Source organism: Stegodyphus dumicola, chromosome 7 (assembly GCF_044657685.1).
Source record: "Stegodyphus dumicola isolate Sdum_Otavi_A_Nest chromosome 7, ASM4465768v1".
NCBI lineage: Eukaryota > Metazoa > Arthropoda > Arachnida > Araneae > Eresidae > Stegodyphus > Stegodyphus dumicola.
The window spans coordinates 198587064-198608644 of record NC_140774.1 but is presented as its reverse complement, the minus strand read 5'-3'; the positions used below and the strand labels follow the sequence as shown (position 1 = coordinate 198608644).

The window sequence follows — 21581 nt, the reverse complement described above, 5'->3', positions numbered from 1 at the left end:
CATTAATAGTCTTTTAAAGAGATCTGGAGTAGTCTATACCCTGTAATACTTTTTAAAAGTATGAATTTTTTATCTGAAAGCTCCAAAAGAAAAGGATGTTACTTATTCTGTTACTAAACAAGGGCTTTGTATATTTTCAAAGTCGTCACTTTTTACTTTCTAACAATAGTTCTTTTACTTCTTTTTCTACCTTTTCCTGTAATTTTAATTTACAATTTAAAAAAATCTATAATTTCTCTCAATAAATATTGTAATCTTCTTCTTTGCCAAAATTTTCATTGAATTATTTAAAAGTTTTTTTGGGGGGTTTCAAAATTCCATCTTATATTCCAAATTTTAGCCTTTTGAGCGATTACGTTCTCGCCAAGGTTTTTTTTGTTTCGCCAATGAAGCCAAAATAGCAAACCTGTAAGTCACTGTAGTCGCGATCGCGGTATTATTTGTTTCCATTAAAGTCTAACGAAAATGCTAAGGGTTTTTAATTACTTATTTTGAGTTTTAATTAAGTTTTATATTTCACTAAAGTTTAAAATACTTTGGATTATGTGATATATGTTTAAAGGTAAAATTTTGATTTTATTTTTTCACTGAAATATCTTAATTATTCACATTCGGTTTCAATTCTTAAAATAAAATCGAATTCTGTTTATTTAAAGTACAAGTTCTAATTGAATTTTTTCCTTGTTTTTTCGCCTTAATTTTATAATTTCACTTAAATTTAAAATACTTTGGATTATGTAATAGTATATGTTTAAAAATAAAACTTTGATTTATTTTTTTCACTGAAGTATTTTATGAAGTATTTCGGTTTCCATTCTTTAAACAAAATAGAATTCTCTTTATTTAAAGTACAAGTTCTAATTTAATTTTTCCCCTTGCTTTCGGGAAGGGCGGAATTTTCAAATGAACTATTATAATTAAAATACATTGAACTGGTTTATCGGCTACTTCTGGATACGGAAAAGCAAGGATTTTTGTAAAAGAAAGATTTCAATTGATTTCAGTGTTCCTTTCCCCTGATAAAGTGGCCTTGAAGTTGATTGAATTACTCTTCTGTTATGTTCTTTTTCCTTTTAGTTTTTTTAAATTGGGGTATTGATTGTTTAAAAGTTTTCATTTTTTACATTTATTAAATTTTTTGTTGCATGTATTAGATTATTTGAAATTAATTAATTATGAATTTCAAAATTTTCATCTTTGTGAAGCATTAGTTCTAAATTTTATATAAATGCTTTTGGTGCAGCCGATTGCAACCAAAATAAGAGGTGCACAGCTGAACTGCATGTTACAGAGTCTTACATACAAAATTTCAACGTTCTGAGGCGACTCGGTTTTGAGTTATGCGAGATATATATGCATACTAACGTACGTACAGATGCCACAACAAAAAATCTCCTTTGAATCCATTTTAAATCAATTTTAATATCGTTTGCAGAAAAAGAGTCCTTTATTCTGTCCTTACGTACAGATGTCACGCAGATACAACGTTAGATTGCATTCGATAGTGGTCAAAATGGCTATTTTCGTTGAAATATGTTAACCGGAAGTTTTCGTGATTGCAATAGCCGTGCCTAGATGCCGTTCGTTGCGATACTTTGAGCTTCCACGCAGACGCTGGGCTAACCATCAGGATAAATAAAGTAAAATTTGTGGTTCACATCGAAGTGTTCGAAGCCCATATCTCGCAGTTCATCTGATTTATATCCCTTTCAAAAATCCATGTAAATAGTTGCTCCTTTCATAACATTTTCTATAATGACACTCAATAAAGTTTTTGCTGATCGATCAGAAACTGCAGTTAAAAACCTTTCATACCATTCTCTGCACAATCCGCCTAAAACCCATTGTTGTGGAAGAAACCCCACAACGATGCTTTTGCTTCTGGCGAAAAGGCTTTGGTCTATTTCGACAACCTGTTGCTTCTGCCGATTTTCATTATTGTTCAGGCTATTAAAGTTTCTGTGCAGACGTTCCGCATGTAACTGTTCCAATCAACAGTCGTATTATGGTCCACCTTAAATTGTAATTCGCAAAATTCAATTGATGTCACCTCAGGGCACCAGAGATGTAATGGGCCTCACGGTTGCGCCTCCTTTTCTCTCACTGCACAATACTTTCCTACAACGCCATTTCACGGTGCTTTATTGAAAATTTAATTTCATTTCATGATCTTTCGAGCACAACTGTTTCTTTTGATGATGCCTCTTGTTTGAAATAAATCAATCGCAGGCTTTTCATCCATGGGCACTTTCCAAATTGTGAAATTCATGACAAGCGGAGGGGTAGGGGAAGAAAAAGGTTTAAATAAGTGTTTATTTGTGTTGCGAAAAAGAAATTGAAGTCGTGAATTGTGTTAAATGAACTCAGGAATTATCCGTCTCGTTAACAGAAGTCGTGAGCATCACTGGCGACAATAATAGTGTGGCGATTTGATTTACCGCCCACGGAAACGTAATAGTACCAAATTTTATTAACGAGAGAACAGGAGTAAAACAAATGATAACGAGTTTCTTTTTTGAAAGCAAATTATAATGTTCATTTTTTAATCGGAACTCTTTTACAGTTGCCACTTGAGCAAAAAGAAACTCGCAGTGCGAAAAATTTTCACAGAATTTGGAGTTTCAGTATTGCAAATTATGTCATCCCACACCCTCTTTCCACTCTTTCCAGTGATAGCGTTATACCTCAGTCTTTCAGATATGCAAGAAATCTCAATCTTTGATCAGTTCTTGTGTTTCTAGGGTAAATGTGTAGAAGGATCATTATTATTAGGAAGTGATTGTGAGATTTTGGAGTTATCGGCTTCACATGTCTGAAGATTTGTTATCACTTCATTTTTGAATCTGAAATATGATTTTCAATTTACCTATCGATATTCTTTGAATTTTGCCTACTGTCACATTGAAAAATTTCTCAAAACGTTTTCTAACTAAATGTGGTCCAAGATAGTTGATTTAAGAGAAGATGAAATTTCGTTATTAAGGATGAATACATGCGAACAATTTGCTAAGCCTTTGTATACGAAAACTGTTTTTTTTCCATAGGTGGTTGTTGAAATTGGTTTTAGATTTTGGATGTGGTTTCGCAATTTTTGCATAAAACCTGAATGCTTAACAGTTGGAGACTTATTGAAAAATTTTTCAGGCAAACAGATTAGTGTACCATACGCAAGTTCAGGAGAAGAACAAAGCAAAACCTCTTTAACAGCGAATCGAATGCCAAGAACTAAAGATGGACAACCGTCCAAAAATATGACGTAAGTTCGACGTTGGCGTTCTGTTAAACAATTGGATTGTGGATGATAAGCTGTGGTGGTGGTACCTTTGAAAAACCTATGTATTTACTGAAGGATTGTAAGAGTTGACTTGGTGTGTGTCAAGGTGTCTTAATCAGATGATATCTTCTCTGATGTTCCAAATTTGAAAATCCAAGTCGTGAGAAGGGCATTTGCGATGGAATCTTCAGTTTGTTTTTCTAAAGAAATAACTTCGATCCACCGAGTGAATCCATCAATAACAGTAAGCAGATACCTAAAACATTTGTAATATGATAAAGGGCAGCATCATCAAAGTTAAGGTGCTGGAAACGTTCATTTAGAAATCTGAAGGCAGCACCTGGAGAATTAGTATGCTTGTGAACTTTGACTCATTGGTATGCCAAGCATGCTGTAGTCCTTAGTTGGCAAACTTTGTTTATCCTAGGCCAAAAGAATCTTTTTGTCAGCAGCTTCATTGTTGCATGAATTCCAGGCTGGGATAAGATAGGTATACAGAAAAATATATTATTTCACGAAATTCTTTAGGAATGTACGGCCGGTTAGAATTAGTGGAGTTATCACAGTGCATTTTTTTTTTTTTTTTTTTTCCTATCCGAGATAGGAATTTGTACTGTTTTGAAAAACTGGAATTTGATTTGAGAATCTTAAGGTCTTCATCCTCCTGGCAATCTGCAATAACTGTATAATTAATTATAGCTGAAGTAGCGATAGTTTGAATTCTCGATAGTGTGTCTACTACAATGTTTTCTTCTCCAAAAATGTACCGTATGTCTGTAGTAAATTCGGCAATGTAGTTCAGTTGCTGTCTTGACGAGACATTTTCTAAATTTTGCTAGACGGCAAAAAGTGATAAGTCTAAATTCTGCTAGATGGTTAAGGTGATCAGTAAAAGATCGTCCTTCCAGAATGTGTTTAAAATGCTTTATGGCCAAGTAGATTCTCGATCGTAAGCATTGTAGTTTCTCTGCATTGATGACAGAATTCGAGAAAAAAGCTTGGAGGTTGTTTCTCACCGTTATGTACAGTTGATGGATCGTGGCTTCCATGGCAGAATCAGATGCATCTGTTGCTAAAATGATCAGCGCAGTCAGATTAGGGTGAACTAAATTTCCTGATTTGTACAATGCGCTTTTGATATTAGGAATAACATTCTGCGCATCTTCGGTCCAAACTAAAGGATTTTTACCTCAGCCAACTTATTTTGCTGTAGCCAGTGTAGCAAAAAGAAAATCGCAATGAGAAGAGTTTTTAACAAATGGCATTTTAGTGTTTCAAATTATGTCTACACAATGACAATTAGCAAATTATGGTAGCTTTCTTGAATAATGAAAGAGACTTCATGCCAAATATATGCTGATGCTTACTATAGCTAATTTACGATACAAAATTTCACAATCATTTCTTTGATTTAGGGCATTTTGATCTAATTTTAAGTTCTTGAAGAAAATAAACAAAAAGTAAATCGGTTTACAGGTGAAAATAATAAAAACAGAATTTGATCTTATTTTCTCACTAATTCGTGCTCTTTGCGCTTTGATTTTGAACGTGAAATACAGAAGTAATTCACTTTTAACTCACATACAATGAAATTGATTAAGTGCGGTTGGCATTGCACCATTTTGCCATGCTTCTAATTTATTTACTATTTAAAAAGAAGCATTTATTAACAACGCTTCCGTTTAGTAAAAATACTTCGAGTAAAAACACTTTTTGATTTCTTTCAAACGTTTACCGTTTCCAGACTAAATTAAAGATGTATCAGCTAGTTTCAATGCTTATTTTTACTTACTTGATATTTACCACTTTTTGCTTGCCAACATATATGGATAGAAATCGCATAAGTGAAGGTAAAGTCAATTTGTGCACTCTGATCATCTTTCTCATATTTCCCATTATAATTTGAAATAATTTAAATATTGAATGAATTTTGAATGTATATAAATAGTTTTGGTCAAATTACATGGAAAATTGCAGTATCTTTTGTACAATGGGTAAGGATTATGTTAATTTATTTAACAGTTAAATTTTGAGTTAAAGTTTCTTTCCTGTCTTCCTGAATTTCAACTTACTACTTCCGGCCAGAACGTAGTTTTCGGATCGTGTTTGAAAACAAATGAGAACAAGTATTTAACTGTGAAGTCCTACTTAGAGTTAGAGAGAACTAGTGATTCTGACTAGCGCGCGTTCGCCTTCTTAATCTATTCTCTCTTAGGCTATTATCATGCTCGTCCGTACTTTAGGCCCTTAATAGCTTCGCCGTTATTTAGAATTAAAGGGCCAACTCTGTTAGAATTTTGATAGCTTTGGCTGTATCTTTTTAGTTAAGATTAGTTAAGTTTAATTTCTTAGTTTTCTAAGTTCAAGGTCCGAGTGGCGGCTTTATTGTAAAACTCCAAGACGGAGTTCTGTTAAACTTTATTGGAATAATAAAGGGTAATTTCACCCTTCTTACATGTTGTCCTCTATCTCACGAACTCAATCGATTATTCCCTGATCAGTTCTTAAGATTCTTCAACTGTAACTTAAAAGTACACAGTACAGAATCTTATAAATGTAAGACCCTTATCACATCTAACGACGGTTCCCGCTAGACGGGACTCAACTGTAACTTAAAAGTACACAGCACAGAAACTTATAAATGTAAGACCCTTATCACGTCTAACGACGGTTCCCGCTAGACGGGACATTTCTGAGAAACGAGATTCTGGTAGCACTGGCTTAAACGGGAGTATTCCTAGAAAAAAAGCTCCGCTGGAAGCGAAGTCCCGGTTACGCGGGATATTTTGAAACCTCGACGAAAATGCTTCGTCTGCAGCTCTGTCCCGGGTAGAGATCAACCAAGCAGACGAAATTTCTGCTTCTGAAAGATCACGGGATCCCAGTCTGAGCGATAATCGATTATTGTTTGGCGTTCAAGTCTGTTTAGTAAATAAAAATTGTAACCTAGCTACGTAAGTTTCGTGGAAACGTGCGGGTTCTGAGAAATGTCCCTTTCGACGTCCAGTCCCTCGTAGAGGAAACATAAGTGATAGGGACTTAACATGAAATGCCTCAAGAGATGAAGCTCTGCTGGAAAAATAAGATTACAGGCGCAAATCTACGTAATATTGATGTAAACGGCAATCTCGCTAAATTGGCGAGATATCGTCAAGATGGCGATGATTGTAGGCGATTAATTTTTGTGGCCAAATTTGGCGTAAATCGGTAAAAGTCGCCACGCTGCTTAGTTAAAACTTAAACATAAACTGCTAAGTCAAATCCCTTCAAAATTATTCCAACTATAAATAGAACACTACATATCAAAACTACGTTTTTCAATTCAATATCATCAATTTCATGTTACCTGTTTCAGAAATTTCTTTTTTGAATGACGTGGAGGCAGCTGAAAAAGTGCAGCAATTGATGCACATTGGTTTGCAGCCAAACAGACAACTAAACGAAACTAGCGGATTTGTAACTGCAAATCTCTCTCAAGCCACAACTAATTCCTCCCCAAACGGAAACAGGTCCGAAGAAAGCGCTGAGAAGAATGACGCCAGAAATTCTGAAAAACAAAGAGAATTTACAGTTCATTATATATATACCGGAAACAATCGGAATAGGAGTAAAAGGCTGTACGAAAAAAATAGCTCATTTGATGTACGTAATCCAGATATAAGTGAGAAGAAATCTCATAAACCAGGAAACTTTCTCTATATAAGTAAGTAAATTTCCCTACTATCTATTTCAGCTAAGTTTCAACAGATATAATTTTTTCCTTTTCGTATTTTCTTCTTAAATTCATTTATTCATATATTTCTTATTTTTTGCATGTTTTTTGTTGGTTAAAGGCTTAAAATATTTTCATCAATAAAACAACAAGTGAATACATTTAACGAAACTCATTGATTTTTCGTATTTGTAATAAAGTTATTAGTTTAATATTACTGTATTAAGATGATAAAGACTGTAGATTGAAAGTATTTGTGATAGTCTAAACAGCTTTACGTATGCTGCTAATATTCAGGGTGAATCTGAACAAGGGGCCAAAACTTTATGGAGTGATAGAACGCAGCTATACAAGCAAATAAAGTCTGGGCGGAACGCAAACGGCTAGCCGCTAGGTGGCATTGTAAATGGTATAAAAAGGGTCGGCCCTCGCACCCAACGGCAAATTATTTTAATTGCTGTTTGTGTACTATGTGGACTATGACCTAATCTGGAAAACTACGAAATTAAGTTAATTATCATAGTTATCTTTAAGTTTGACTTTATTTGCAGACATATCATCAAAGAAAATGAGAAGACAGTAACAAATCACCTGACTCTCAAATTGGACTTTATAGTTAATCCAGAATTTTCCTTTTACCATATTATCTTATGCATATATAAAACATTTTTATCCACTCCACGATGGCTTATCCTAGCTGTGACAATGTAGTCACTCTTTTCACAATTTGTATCTTGTCCCCTGGACTTTGTAATGCATTTTGTTTTCAGGATTGCAAAAAATGCATTTTGTTTTCAGGATTATCTTAAATGATGGCATTTTCTACCGTATATTGGCGAGACGATGACTGGTTATACGAACCACGAAATTTCCAGGGCGATGGATTGGTCGAGGATGTCCCATAGCTTGGCTCCAAGATCACCCGATCTCTTGTGTTTGGATTTTCCCCTTTGGTGCCATATAAGAAGCCTAATTTATGAATGCTTCGTTGAAACGAATATGGATCTAGTCGTCAGGTTCGCCGTTGTGGCAGGCGATACTCGGGAAGTGCCTGGTGTTTTCGTAGATGTCCGCCAATCCCTATCGCGCAAGTGTGAAGCCTGCCGGAAGACTTTTTCAGGAATTTCTATGACCATGTCCTGTTAATAATATGTTTTCTGAAGTATCTCCTCTCATTCTTGCGTTAATTCTTTAAATGCGATAGTGGAAACCTACTCTTTGACTTCTTACCGCTTGGGTTCCAACCATACATTCTTTGACGAATATTGCTCGTATAGCTGCGTTCTGTCACTCCGTGAAGTTCTGCCCCTTTGTTCAAATTCACCCTGCATATAGTATATGTGATGAAAAAGATATAGAAATGTGGATGGCGTTGAACGTAGATTCACACTGGAGAGGAAACTTGACAGTCGAGTAAAAAGACTAAATATTCAACTTTATTTAAATTGACACCTGTGAGCGCAATTTACTTGGCACTTTAATCGTGCCTATTCAAGAACATTTACATTTCTGATACTGTTACGATAGGAAAAGAACAGAGCGAAACAGCGTCCAAGCGGCAATAAAGTGCTCAATAATCCATTGTTGAGGCTCACCAAGAGAAGGTTTTGATTTAGGTTACTTTATAATGTATATGAAAGCAAGCAACCTTATAAGATATGAAAGAAATTCAAGAAGAGATGAAACCATCCAAGCACAGATGGAAGGGGGTAATATCTGTTCAAGAAAAGATTGAAGCAGGTCAGGAAGAAATTAAAAGAGAAATTACTGGCATCATAGAAAACAAATTCAAGGCTATGGAAAGAAGAATAGACGCGGTTGGAAATAAAGTTGAAGAAATCGAAGAAAGATTTTCTGCTCTCTTCTACTCTAATCTCTCGCTGGTTAATCCGATAGCACGTCAAGTTGCAACTTCAATATCATCTCAACCAGACCCGTGGAGTGATGAAGAAATCAAGAAAGATCAGCTGGAAGACGACGATATCGAACCCATAACTGCAAAGCAATATTGGGCTCTCCAGGACTCGTTCCATATTCGAAACGGCGTCTCATAGTACAAGTTCAAATCGGATGATAGAAATACATTCCAGTGCCAGCTGATACTATCAAGATCATGGATCCCAGGCGTTCTTAAAGAAGTACGTAATAGTCCGACAGGAGGTTATTTCAGAATAAGGAAGACTTTGCTCAGAGTTCGAGAGCACTTCCACAAGAGTAAGTCAAGGGCTGACGTGTTAAAGTGGTGCAAGTCTTGAGATGCCTATGCGGATGGGAAAGAAGCGAAGAAAAGCGGCCGAGAGAAGTTGCGAAGTTACAATGTAGAAGCGCCTTTTGAACGCATAGCATTCGACATCCTGGAACGTCTGTCATTTACTGCTTATGGTAACAAATATATCCTTTGTCAGAAAAGTTCCAGGACAATTTTTTTTTATTTCTGAGTTTACAGTATTAAAAAAGGAACAAATGTTGTTTTCATGTTACCTTGCATGTATTCTTACGTGACATGATCTTGGCCATGTTTCTGCGAAAACTTACTAGGCGGCAGGGCTGTGCTTAGCAACACACTGTTCGGATTGTTGTCGCATTCGTTAAGATGACACCATGGATGCTGACTATGAGCAAAGGGGGAACATTAAGTTCTGCGTTAAGCTCGGGAAAACCCTTAGTGAAGCGTGGAACATAATTAAGCAAGCATATTCAGGCAAGGCACTTTCAAGTAGTGCTTTCGAGTGGCAAAAAAGGTTTCGTGAAGGCAGCGATTCGGTGCAAGACTATCCCAGAGCTGATGGTCCATCTACAGCACATACGAAGCAAACGTGGAGCGTGTAAGGCAATGATTGCGAGAAGACCGTCGCGTAATTGTGAATATGGTATTAGAAGAACTGAATCTGAATTGCAATGTGTGTCATTTTACTGAAGATTTAGGGAAACGGAACCTTAATGCAAAAATCTTCCCTCACTCACTAACAGATGAACAGAAAGAGGTAAGACGAAGAATATTTCTTGAGTGAAAATGTGACTGAAGGAAAGCTTCATCAAGATCATTGCAGACATCCAGCGGGCTCTGACAAATGAGCTTGCAAGCATCGCAGTTGAAGATTTCCTTGCTTGCTTCGAAGACCTCCAGAAACGTTGGCAGTTGTGTAAAGATATCCAAGAGGACTTCTTTGATAGCATCTAGGATCAATACTTGGTAAAAGCATTTTTTTTTATTTTTTATAACCTTTGGCGTGGAACTTTTCTCATCTTCGCTGTCATTGATTATTTGACGAAGTGGGTTGAAGCATATCCTATCTCTGATCAGGACGCTGTCGTAGTAGCAGAGGCAATGTTATAGCATTGGATTTCCAATTACATTCCGCTCAGGAAGGAATTTTACCTTGACTGTAATTAAAGAACTCTGTAAACTACTCAGCGTGACAAAACTCAAACGAAACTTTTACTTCCCAGTCGGACGGTATAGTAATCGAACAGTATAGTGATCAAAACTTAATAAACTCTCGGTGATGGTTTTGAGAAACCAACAGGACTAGGACCAGATGTGATCGCTGTTGTTACTGTCCTTTCACAGCTACCGGCTATTCCTCATCCCCCAATGGCCTTGTGTTCCTTGCGATCTGTTGTTTGGCCGCCCTCCGGATGCGCCTTTATAGCCTGAGGCGTACATTTAGAATCTCCAGGCAATGACTGGAAGTGACGCACAATTCTGCATGAGAGCGAGTCGATTTGGAGACAGAGAATATGAAGAGCAGATAGAATCAATAGAGCTACAAGGTATCGGTTTAATGAAGGTGGCAGGGTGAGGTTATGGAATCCGATTCGACGGAAAGAACTATGTCCTAAACTGCAATCAGCCTAACATGACTAAACCTATGCAGTCCTAAACAGTACAAATGACGTCGTAATTCGGATCCGCAAGTCGCCAGATTCTAAACCTAAAGCCGTTCATTATGATAGGCTAGCTCCTTACTATGGCCGTAGTACATAGTCCCCATAGTGTGTGTAATGCAAATTGTATACTAAGATTATGGCCCGATATGAATATAAATTTGGAAATTCATGCATTTATGTATTGATTCAGTATTTGATCTGTTTTATGTATGATTTAGTATGTTATTTATTGAAATTATTATTTTTGCATTGCATTTAGTGTTCAGTTATTGATTTGATTTTCGTTAGCTGTAAGTATGGCTTCTTGTACAGGGATTGTACTGCCCGAGACGCGCAATCCTTGGGAAGGAAGCTGTGTTGCAAATTTTGTATATATCTGAATAATTTTAGTGAAATTATATGTAAATTGTTGTATCTATTGTAAAATGTGACATGAAAGGCCTCAATGTAACATGCAATATAACATGTAAGGCAACTATTAGTGGGATGCCAGATAAACAAATTTTCGTAAAATTTTGGGCTGTGTACTTCGGCGACATGGAAATTTAATTAAAATGAAAGAAAATCATTATGATTTATGAAGTGAATCGTTATTATGAAATGTTCTTGTCGTTATAAGTAAATAATGATAAAATGTAATGTCAAAATTTAATTTTATTCGAAACCACATATTTGTAATACTTTATGAGAATTATTCGAATTTTTTAATTAAAACCATGTCAAAACATTTTAACAGATTGCCTAAGTAAACGAACTAATATGCTTACCGAATATCAGCATATCTTCACATACTAATCCGGTTTTTTTTTTTTTTTTTTTTTTTTTTTTTTTTTTTTCTAATATATATATCAAAGAAACAAAAAAAAGTTCCACCATCTACTTTTAACTCCTCTTTTTCTTTTCTTTTTTTTTTACAGAAGAGCGTGAAATCCAGATTTTCATGCCAAAGTCTCCTGTTCTGAATGGGTTGAACATTCAAGATAATCCGCAATATATTCAAAGCAATGAATTAAATCCTTATGTGAAAACACAAGAAGTTCGAAGCGATCGAATAAATGACCATGACAAAGGAATGAATGATCCCATTTATGAAGCAAATGCTAACAACAATGAGGGAAAAATTTACGGAGATTTACCTAGGTCTCAAATGCAAGGAAATGTAGCTATCAATCTAGCTCCTGGAAAGTATCCAAGTTGGTATCAATTGAAATTACAATCTCCAAAGAGCTTAACACAAAATTTAAAGCCTGCAGTTTCTTTTTTTAAAGATGAGATTGAACAACAACGCTATTCGAAGGAAGCTTTCAAAGTCGGCCAATCACAAACGAGGGATGTCCTGAGAAATAAGGCATTGCCTTTTCCTGCACGAATGGCTCCTAGAGACAGTAAAAATGACGCAGAATTTTATACCACCGTGCTGAAGGGGAAGGGCTTCTCGACAACAGGTAAAAATGATTCTATTTTGGATAATATGTTAAATATAATTTATGCAAGAGTGTAAAGATATACTTACCACTGTGAAAGGTAAATAACACAGGTGTTTTTCCACGACAAGATATGCAACTCTGCAAGACAGCAGAAAATAAATAACAGTAGATGAGGAGTTTGCGTTATCATGTGAATGTAGAATACACTTTGGAATTTAAGCATGGAAAGCTGAAATAGAGTCCGCTTCCATCCGGGGATTTTGATGACGTGCTGTCAATTTTGAAATCAATTTCCTGCTATGCAAAGCTCCGCATATGTTATAATGCCTCTAATCGCGAATTTGGGGCGCAAATCTTAATCATTGGCTGTTAAACATAACACTTTAACTTAACACTTTCATCGAAGCAATGGTGCGACTTTGTCCCATCCTCTGCGATAAGAGTCTGCGCCGCTCTCCGCAGCGCTAAAATTCAAACAAAACGCAAATTCCTTCAAAACTTGTTTATTTTACTTTGGAAAATAATAATCAATTGCAATGAATAACAATCCTCACCATAATCATCTATTTGTGCTTACGGACATAAAAGTAATAATAAAATAAGAAATAAAAATCCTAAATATTGCGTAAATTAGAATCTCTTTGAACTATGGTAGTTTTCAAAACAAGGTACTAATGCTGGCTTTGATGTGCATGTTACACACACATAGATAGCGAGTCTCTCGGTGAATTTTGTGCGAATTACATACGACACACTTCCGTATTACAGATGAGGACAAAGTTCCGTGTTGGCGTAGCGTTACTTGAGGTTACTGTTATTATGTCCTAGTAATGTTGTCCTTCCATGCGTGACACATCGGAAGCAGGGGCGTAGCTAGAGGAGGGCAAGGAGACATCTGTCCCCGGGCACAGAATCCAAGGGGCGCCAAATTGATGTTACGACATTTTAGAATTAAATGTTTTCCATCCTTGGCCAAGCAGTAGGGGGCGCGAAATCTTCAGTTGCCCCTGGGCGCTGAAAACCCTAGCTACTACTCTGATCCGAAGATTTATGAAAGAGAGCGAGAAAGGTAATAAAAGTAAGAGGAGAAAAACGTAATAAAGAAAGAAGAAAAACGAGAAACGTAATAAAAGAGAAAGAGAAAAAGGGAAAGAGAACCTACGAGAAACGTAATAAAAGTGAAAGCACTACAAATTGGGCTCCTGGCACCACCTTGTAGAAATGTTGTAAAGGCAAAATATTAGGCTCTGCTATACGCTAAGATGTAGATGAAATAAGTCGCGGGACACGCTGCAGTAATATAGAAAAAGATTGTAGACGAGTTATCTCGCATAGCGCATAGCGAATATTCCTAGAAGACGAGTTATCTCGTCACTCGCGACGAAAGTGTTAAAAAGGGCCTACAGAGTTAAAAATGTTACTGTAAACCTTCAAGTAATCAATCGTTTTTTATGTCACATACGCCCCCTGTGTAATTGAATTTGCTAGGAAATTGGGTATTGGAGTACGATCATATTTTATCAAATCATGAGGATATTTCCTCTTTTTGAAATGTTAGCATCCTTGTTGAATGTATTCATTGTCGTATAACTGCGCACAAGTCTTTTGAGTGCATCAAATTAAACAAAATATGTCTTTGCCTGCGAATGGTAAGCCTGATATATGATATACTTTGTTCTGTTGCATGCAGAAGATCTTCTAAATTTATATCGTAGACCAACCTCACTACATGCTGTGCAACAGAGATAGGACGTCATTCCGAAATGATGCAATGCATAAAACACTTTTAATCTGCAATCTGCACAAAATAAAAATTAGACAGTTCTATGTCTGCCGTCCTGCGGAGGTTATTCAGAAATTTAATTTGCATTTTTAGTGCCTCAAAAGCTCAATTTAGGATATGTATTAGATTTACGTATAGCATGGTTCTAACACAGATATTTTGACATGAAATCGGACTTTTTCTGAAATTACATTCCGAGTTTTCTCCATATTTCGATTCTATGATTCAATTTGTGCCCAAATATTTAATTTTGTAAAATTTGGTCGGAAACTTACTGGGAAATTAAAAAAGGTAGCTTGGCCCATATTTTTCAATTTGCGCCAAGAATAATTCACTTGACGAACTTCTCAATTTATACTAACCTATTTCCTTTTCCCTTTCAATGTACACGAGCGGAAAAAAAGTTACATCGTTCATTCTTTCAAATTATTTTTGACAAGGTGCGTATAAACATACTGGACATTGTTATTGCTTATAATGAAAATGCAAATATCAAGACGTACCAATATATAAATTCTCGTATATCTTCGAAATTTGTGAATACGAAACTCTACTTTTTTTTTAATGTATGCCTAGATAATTAAGATGATGTTAAAAGTATTATAGATTAAACTTCAAAAATGTTTTCGAAAAATATAGTATAAAAATTACAAAAAATGCAAATTTAAAAAATAAATCATAAAATATCTGCAAACGTTTTTTTTTTTTTTTTTTTTTTTTTTGTATTTAACCTTTAATTTCCAACTGCGAATGAAGGAATCAAGTAAGTTAAAAAAAAGAATGTTAATAAAGGGAGAAAAGGAAATTGAGTATTGGGATACTAAATTCAATTAACATTGAGAAGCTAAAATTTGGAGAGCTAATTTTTTAAATATTTTAGTTCTTTGTAGTCTCATTTCTCATAGTCAGTTCTTGAAGTCTCATTTTAGTTCTTTGTAACATTTTGGGTAGCCATTGAAAACGAGGGAGGGGGGAATTAAGAAACTACTCGTGCGATTTTTACAAAACTTGGGATTTTGGCATAATCTAAGTTGCAAGATCGAAATGTGGAAAAAATCGGTATGTCATATCAGGAAAAGTCCAATTTTGTGTCAAAATACGTATATTAGAACAATGCTATATTTATCCTTTAAGTCATGCTTTCGAGATATGAAAAACACAAGTTAAATTTCGGCAATCGACTGACCGAGTAGAATGGGGAGGTATAGAACTCAGCCATTTTTTTTGCGCGCAAGTCATACATTCTTTCATTTGCCCCCTTTTTATATCTTTAAATTATTTTCTATTTGGCTGTAAGCTTTCATACTTGTTTTCAGAATAAGCTAAACATAGCCTTTATAAACAGATTCATCAAAACAATTATTTTCAGTACTTCTTCTGTTTTAAAATTCTTAACTTATTTTTCAGGCGTGATTTCAGAACTTGAAAATTGATAAAAGTTTTAACATGAATATATAATGCATTGTCGGAAAAAATTTCTTGAAATCAAGTATGGGAAAGATTTGCACTATACATGGTGGATTTTTCGAATTCAGAATATTTTGGTTATTCAGATATTACTTATGCTATAATCGTTTTAAATATTACGCAGTTTGCAGGCCTCAAGCCACACGTCTCTTGTTGCACGTCTCTTGTATTTCAGTGAAACAATTTATTTTAAAATCTTTCAATTAATTAATTCCTATCACTTTTAGAAATATCATAATAACTTCAATAGGTAAATAGAAGCCCAAAATTCTTTTAATTGCAATCATTTGTCGACAAACTATACGTCTTACGAATTAGAGATTCAAAGAAAACTTTGTTCATAAAGTTATAAAGAAATTATCACATTCTCTTGTTCTTGCTATTGTAGTAATGATTAACACGGTAATTGAACCAAAATGGAACAGCTGATTTTCCACGTTCCTTGCAGCTATAAGCCTGATAAATGCGGAGCTAATAGAAATATGAATGGCAGCTCATCATCTCATGGATTTGATCAACCGCAAAGAGATCAACCCCCGTCATCAAAGGATGAGAAATCCTTTGAAGAGTGTTTGATCACCCCCGGTCATCCTTTAAGGAGTCATCCTTTAAATTATAAGGAGTTATTGCATATCCTCTTGTGCGTTCTAGTATGTTAGTCTCCGACGGAAAGCTAGCAACTGGAAGATCTATGACTCGATGCGGGCAAAGGCACAGTTGATTTTCTATATTTTCTGAACTGAAATGGTCGGTTAGTATTTTAGGAACTCGGATATATATAAGTTACTTCTGGTGAGGGAAAGCAAAGTACTTGTAGAATAAAAGGAAAAAGGATTACTCACGTCAGACAGTTGAATCTCAAAATAGGTTATAACTGGAAGATCTTTGAATCTCAGAACAGGTTACAGCTGGAAGATCTATGATTCGATCCGGGCGAGGGCACAGTAGATTTTTTATGTTTTCTGATCCAAAACGATCTCTTAGTATTTTGCGAACACCTATATATCTAGTTATTGCGGGCGAGGAAAAAGCGAAATACTAGTAGAATAAAAGGAAAAAGGAATCCCCACGTCAAGCAGTTGAATCTCAAAATAGGTTACGAATGGAAGATCTATAATTTCATCCAGGTAAGGGTACAGTTGATTTTCTATGTTTTCTGAACCGAAATGGTCATTTAGTGTTTTAGGGATTCGGATACATCCAAATTACTGCCTGTAAAGAGAAAACAAAATACTAGCAGGCTAAAAGGAAAGGGATTCCTCGCGTCAAACAGTTGATTCTCAAAATAGGTTACAACTGGAAGACCTATGATTTGATACAGGCCAGAGCACAGTTTATTTTCTATGTTTTCTGAATCGAAAAAGTCACTTAGTATTTAGGAATTGACATTTCGAAGTTACTGCGGGTGAGGGAAGAGCAAAATGCTAGCAGACTAAAAGGAAAAGGGATTCTTCACGTGAAACAGTCGAATCTCAAAATAAGTTACAACTGGAAGTTCTATGATTCAATCCGGGCGAGGGCGCAGTTGATTGTCTTTTTTTTTTTTTTTTAGTTGAAATGGCCCCTTACTAATTTAGGAATTCGTGTACATCCAAATTACTGCCGCTAAGGAGAAAACAAAATACTAAGAGACTAAAAGGAAAAGGATTTCTCACGTCAAATAGTTGAATCTCGAAATATGTTACAACCGGAAGACCTATGATTTGAGCCGGGCCAGGGCACAGTTGATTTTTTATGTTTTCTGATCCAAAACGATCTCTTAGTATTTTGCGAACACCTATATATCTAGTTATTGCGGGCGAGGAAAAAGCGAAATACTAGTAGAATAAAAGGAAAAAGGAATCCCCACGTCAAGCAGTTGAATCTCAAAATATGTTACGAATGGAAGATCTATAATTTGATCCAGGTAAGGGTACAGTTGATTTTCTATGTTTTCTGAACCGAAATGGTCATTTAGTGTTTTAGGGATTCGGATACATCCAAATTACTGCCTGTAAAGAGAAAACAAAATACTAGCAGGCTAAAAGGAAAGGGATTCCTCGCGTCAAACAGTTGATTCTCAAAATAGGTTACAACTGGAAGACCTATGATTTGATACAGGCCAGAGCACAGTTGATTTTCTATGTTTTCTGAATCGAAAAAGTCACTTAGTATTTAGGAATTGACATTTCGAAGTTATTGCGGGTGAGGGAAGAGCAAAATGCTAGCAGACTAAAAGGAAAAGGGATTCTTCACGTGAAACAGTCGAATCTCAAAATAAGTTACAACTGGAAGTTCTATGATTCCATCCGGGCGAGGGCGCAGTTGATTTTCTTTTCTTTTTCTTTCTTTCTTTCTTATTTTTATTTATTTTTTATTTATTTTTTTTAGTTGAAATGGCCCCTTACTAATTTAGGAATTCGGGTACATCGAAATTACTGCCGCTAAGGAGAAAACAAAATACTAGCAGGCTAAAAGGAAAAGGATTTCTCACGTCAAATAGCTGAATCTCAAAATAGGTTACAACCGGAAGACCTATGATTTGAGCCGGGCCAAGGCACAGTTGATTTTCTATGTTTTCTGAACCGAAATGGTAATTTAGTGTTTTAGGAATTCGGATACATCCAAATTACTGCCGGTAAGGAGAAAACAAAATACTAGCAGGCTAAAAGGAAAAGGATTTCTTACGTCAAACAGTTGAATCTCAAAATAGGTTATAATTGGAAGACCTATGATTTGATCCGGGTCAGGGCACAGTTGATTTTCTATGTTTTCTGAACCGAAAACGTCGCTTAGTATTTAGGAATTATGACATTTCGAAGTTACTGCGGGTGAGGGAAAATCAAAATGCTAGCAGACTAAAAGGAAAAGGGATTCTTCACGTCAAACAGTTGAATCTCAAAATACGTTACAACTGCAAGATCTATGATTCGGTCCAGGACAGGGTACAATAGATTTTCTATGTTTTCTGATTCGAAATGATCCCTTAGTGTTTTACGAACGCGGATATATTCGAGTTATTGCGAGTGAGGGAAAAGCAAAATACTAGTATAATAAAAGGAAAAGAGGATTCCTCATGTCAAACATTTGAATCTCAAAATAGGGTTACAAAACCTGAAGAACAGGGGAAGAATTGAAAATGGCTGTAAATAAAATTAAAAAATTATTTATCATTATTCATGGCACAAATAACATATTTCAAGTTGAATGAACAAAATGAAAGGTAAGAAATTGTTAGGTATCGATATTACTAATCACTTATTGTTACACTGGTAGCCGTTACGCAAAATAAGACAACTGATCAGTCAAGAAGGCTTAACAATACTAGATGTAGATAAAGTTAATTGCTGAACCACTAGAGTATAAAGGAATTATCAAAATTCCTTTAAATAGATTTTAGCTTATTATTTTATAGTCTTTCGCTTTTGTTTTATTTCTTGTATTTATCTTAATAAGATGTGCTAAATGTCAATGTACACATATACTTTTATAGGTGGATTTCATGCCTACTTACCATCTGAATTTGAGATTTCCACCCAAGAGTATCAAACATCTGCAGTACTACAGAACAATTCCAATCCCAGCATGAATGTCAATCTAAGAAGAGAGAGTATAAATTTTCTCTTCCCACAAAATCCTCTAAACTTTCAGCTAGCTGCCAGTAAACGTAACGAGAGAGATTTCATGGGATTGTTGGGAAATATGCTACCCAGCGAAAAATACCGTAGAAATTCTGAACTGATATTTAAGAGACGACCTAGAGAACCTAGACATGATTCGCCAACTAATCAAACAGAAAACGTTTCTGCAGCAGATACCATTCATAATTTCAAAAGACGAAAGAAAGAAAGTGACAACTATCATCTTTGGAAGTACTTAAAAAGAAATGCCAACGAATTATTTCTGAAACCACAAAGAAATAAATCAGAGAAGAATGAGTTTATTCCAGGAACTGCTATGTAACACTAAGGAATTTGGCTATTAAGGGCGAACATTTTATCAATTTAAGTTTTTAGAGTTAAGGGATTCTATCTGCTGTTAATTGTCAAGCTATGTCTACATTTTACACACTTAAATTTTTGTAAAGAACGTACACCATAAATGTTTTGCTCAGTTGTATTTCATGTGAATGAATACCTTTGATATTTTCTTGTAAGAAAAATGGCATAAACATCAACGTTCAGATAACAGATATGAAAATTCTAAATGAAATCACAGATTAATAAGATAATATAAGATCCTCAAATCAATGGGCAAAAGTTTAAAAAGTAAGCAATACCCACTTTTCATGCAGTCTGTTTGAGCAATTTCTATTCCTTCTCATCGATTCAGTTACTGAAAGATATTTTGTGGAAGTATTTTCGAGATCTTCAAACGGAAGGACACGAACTTTTTCTCTTAATTCATAGCAACACGTTTAACGGAAAAGACGAATTTATAAATCTAAATTTTTTTACTTATTTTCTACGTAAAAGAAAACAAAAAGGATGTACTGTCTCTTTTGTAGCACTATAAAAATCATAAAGCTTTCACTTTAGTTGAATATGAAAGTACTGCTGTCTGAATTCCGAATCTGACATGTTCTTTACTGTCAACTACTAATGCAAGGTTAAATGTGAATACAAGTTAAAATTAATCATTTAAAAAAATAATTAATTAAAAACTGAAAACTTTCAGATTTTACATTAAGCCCAAAGGGGCGTTTTTTTAACGTTATGTGTGTTACCTCTATTTATTACATATCACGTTCTTCGCACTTAAATTAAGGGAAAAGTATATTTAGGTGTTGTTTACTGACACCTAAATTTCGCGTGGATATGTGCATATAGAAATGAATGAAGTATAGAAATAACATACAAGAAAGTTAAATTATGACATTCTTTTCAAAGTATTTATTTTAAATACATAATAAACAATTTTCTTCAATTAAAAACTAACTATATTATATATTATTCGCCTATCCAATAAAATAAAAATTAAGGAAGAGTTTGAAAGTTTTCAGATTTGATATTACGCCCAAAAAGGCGTTCTTTTAACGTTTTGTGTGTTGCCTTTATATATTAAATACCATGTTCTTTGCACTTAAATCATAAAATTCAATTGAACAGCAATATCGCAAAATAATTCTAAAATGAGAATATCTTTAGAATTTCCGATACACAGTCTCACGCGCTGAAGATTCAAAAATGTATTTTTCCGTAAGGTTATGCTATTGCTCGCTTTGAAATCGTTTAGTTTATTAATCAAAAATTCGTTAAAGTTTTACAAAATTTTAAATAGATAATAGAACAAGTCCGAAATTCAAAATTCGGACTTCCATGTGCTCATGTTGGTTGGAGGATTACGTTATTCAAAATTGGATGGCTCTAGGTACCGTTGTTTCTTCACAAAGCGATAAACATTCATGCATTCATGAAGATTCTTCATTATTTAGTTTCTTTAACTATAATACATGGCGATAATGTTTGGTGGCAACAGTTTGAAAAGTGAATCGACACAAAATGCCGTTTTGAAATTAATAGCCCTTCTGGGCTAACGTCCTTTGGTTTAATTAAAACAAAGGGGAAAGTACGAGTATTTGACTATGTTGATATGAATTTAAAAAAAAAAAAACGTTTTTTCTAAATAAAACCTAATAAAATAATAAAATATAACCTAATAAACTACACATACCTAATAAAATATAATCCAAAATTGTGTGCCACAGATCTTTCTATTTATTGGAACAATAAATTAAATTTCGGTTACAAAAAACTAAACGGAAGTGATACTTTATTTAAAGCTCGTTGTCTTTAAAACATGGAATAGACGAGAGGTGATGTGTTGGCCACATCAGATTTTTTTGTAGTACATAAATTCGTGTAAGCTACATGATCTATGCAGGTCTAGGTGTCGCTGCACGAAGTTTATCTACTATCTTATGCAATTCCTGTACTACAGCCAAAATTTCGGATGCCGATGTAACATCATTTTCCACATTTAATTCTGTACTTCTTCTAATATCTGAATTATTACCTTTGCTAATCTTAGCATCCTCCAATTCCACAA

The 21581-nt window shown here is 34.9% G+C and overlaps 1 protein-coding gene across 1 annotated transcript; it reads left to right on the top strand.

The window, feature by feature from the left end:
* The first annotated feature begins 429 nt into the window (after positions 1–429).
* LOC118191729 (uncharacterized) lies at positions 430–20024 on the top strand. The gene is made up of 4 exons (XM_035362567.2): positions 430–562; positions 6630–6977; positions 11795–12322; positions 19027–20024. The coding sequence occupies exons 1-4, from the start codon at positions 553–555 to the stop codon at positions 19494–19496; spliced, it is 1356 nt and encodes a 451-aa protein (XP_035218458.2). The 5' UTR covers positions 430–552; the 3' UTR covers positions 19497–20024.
* The last annotated feature ends 1557 nt before the right edge of the window (positions 20025–21581 follow it).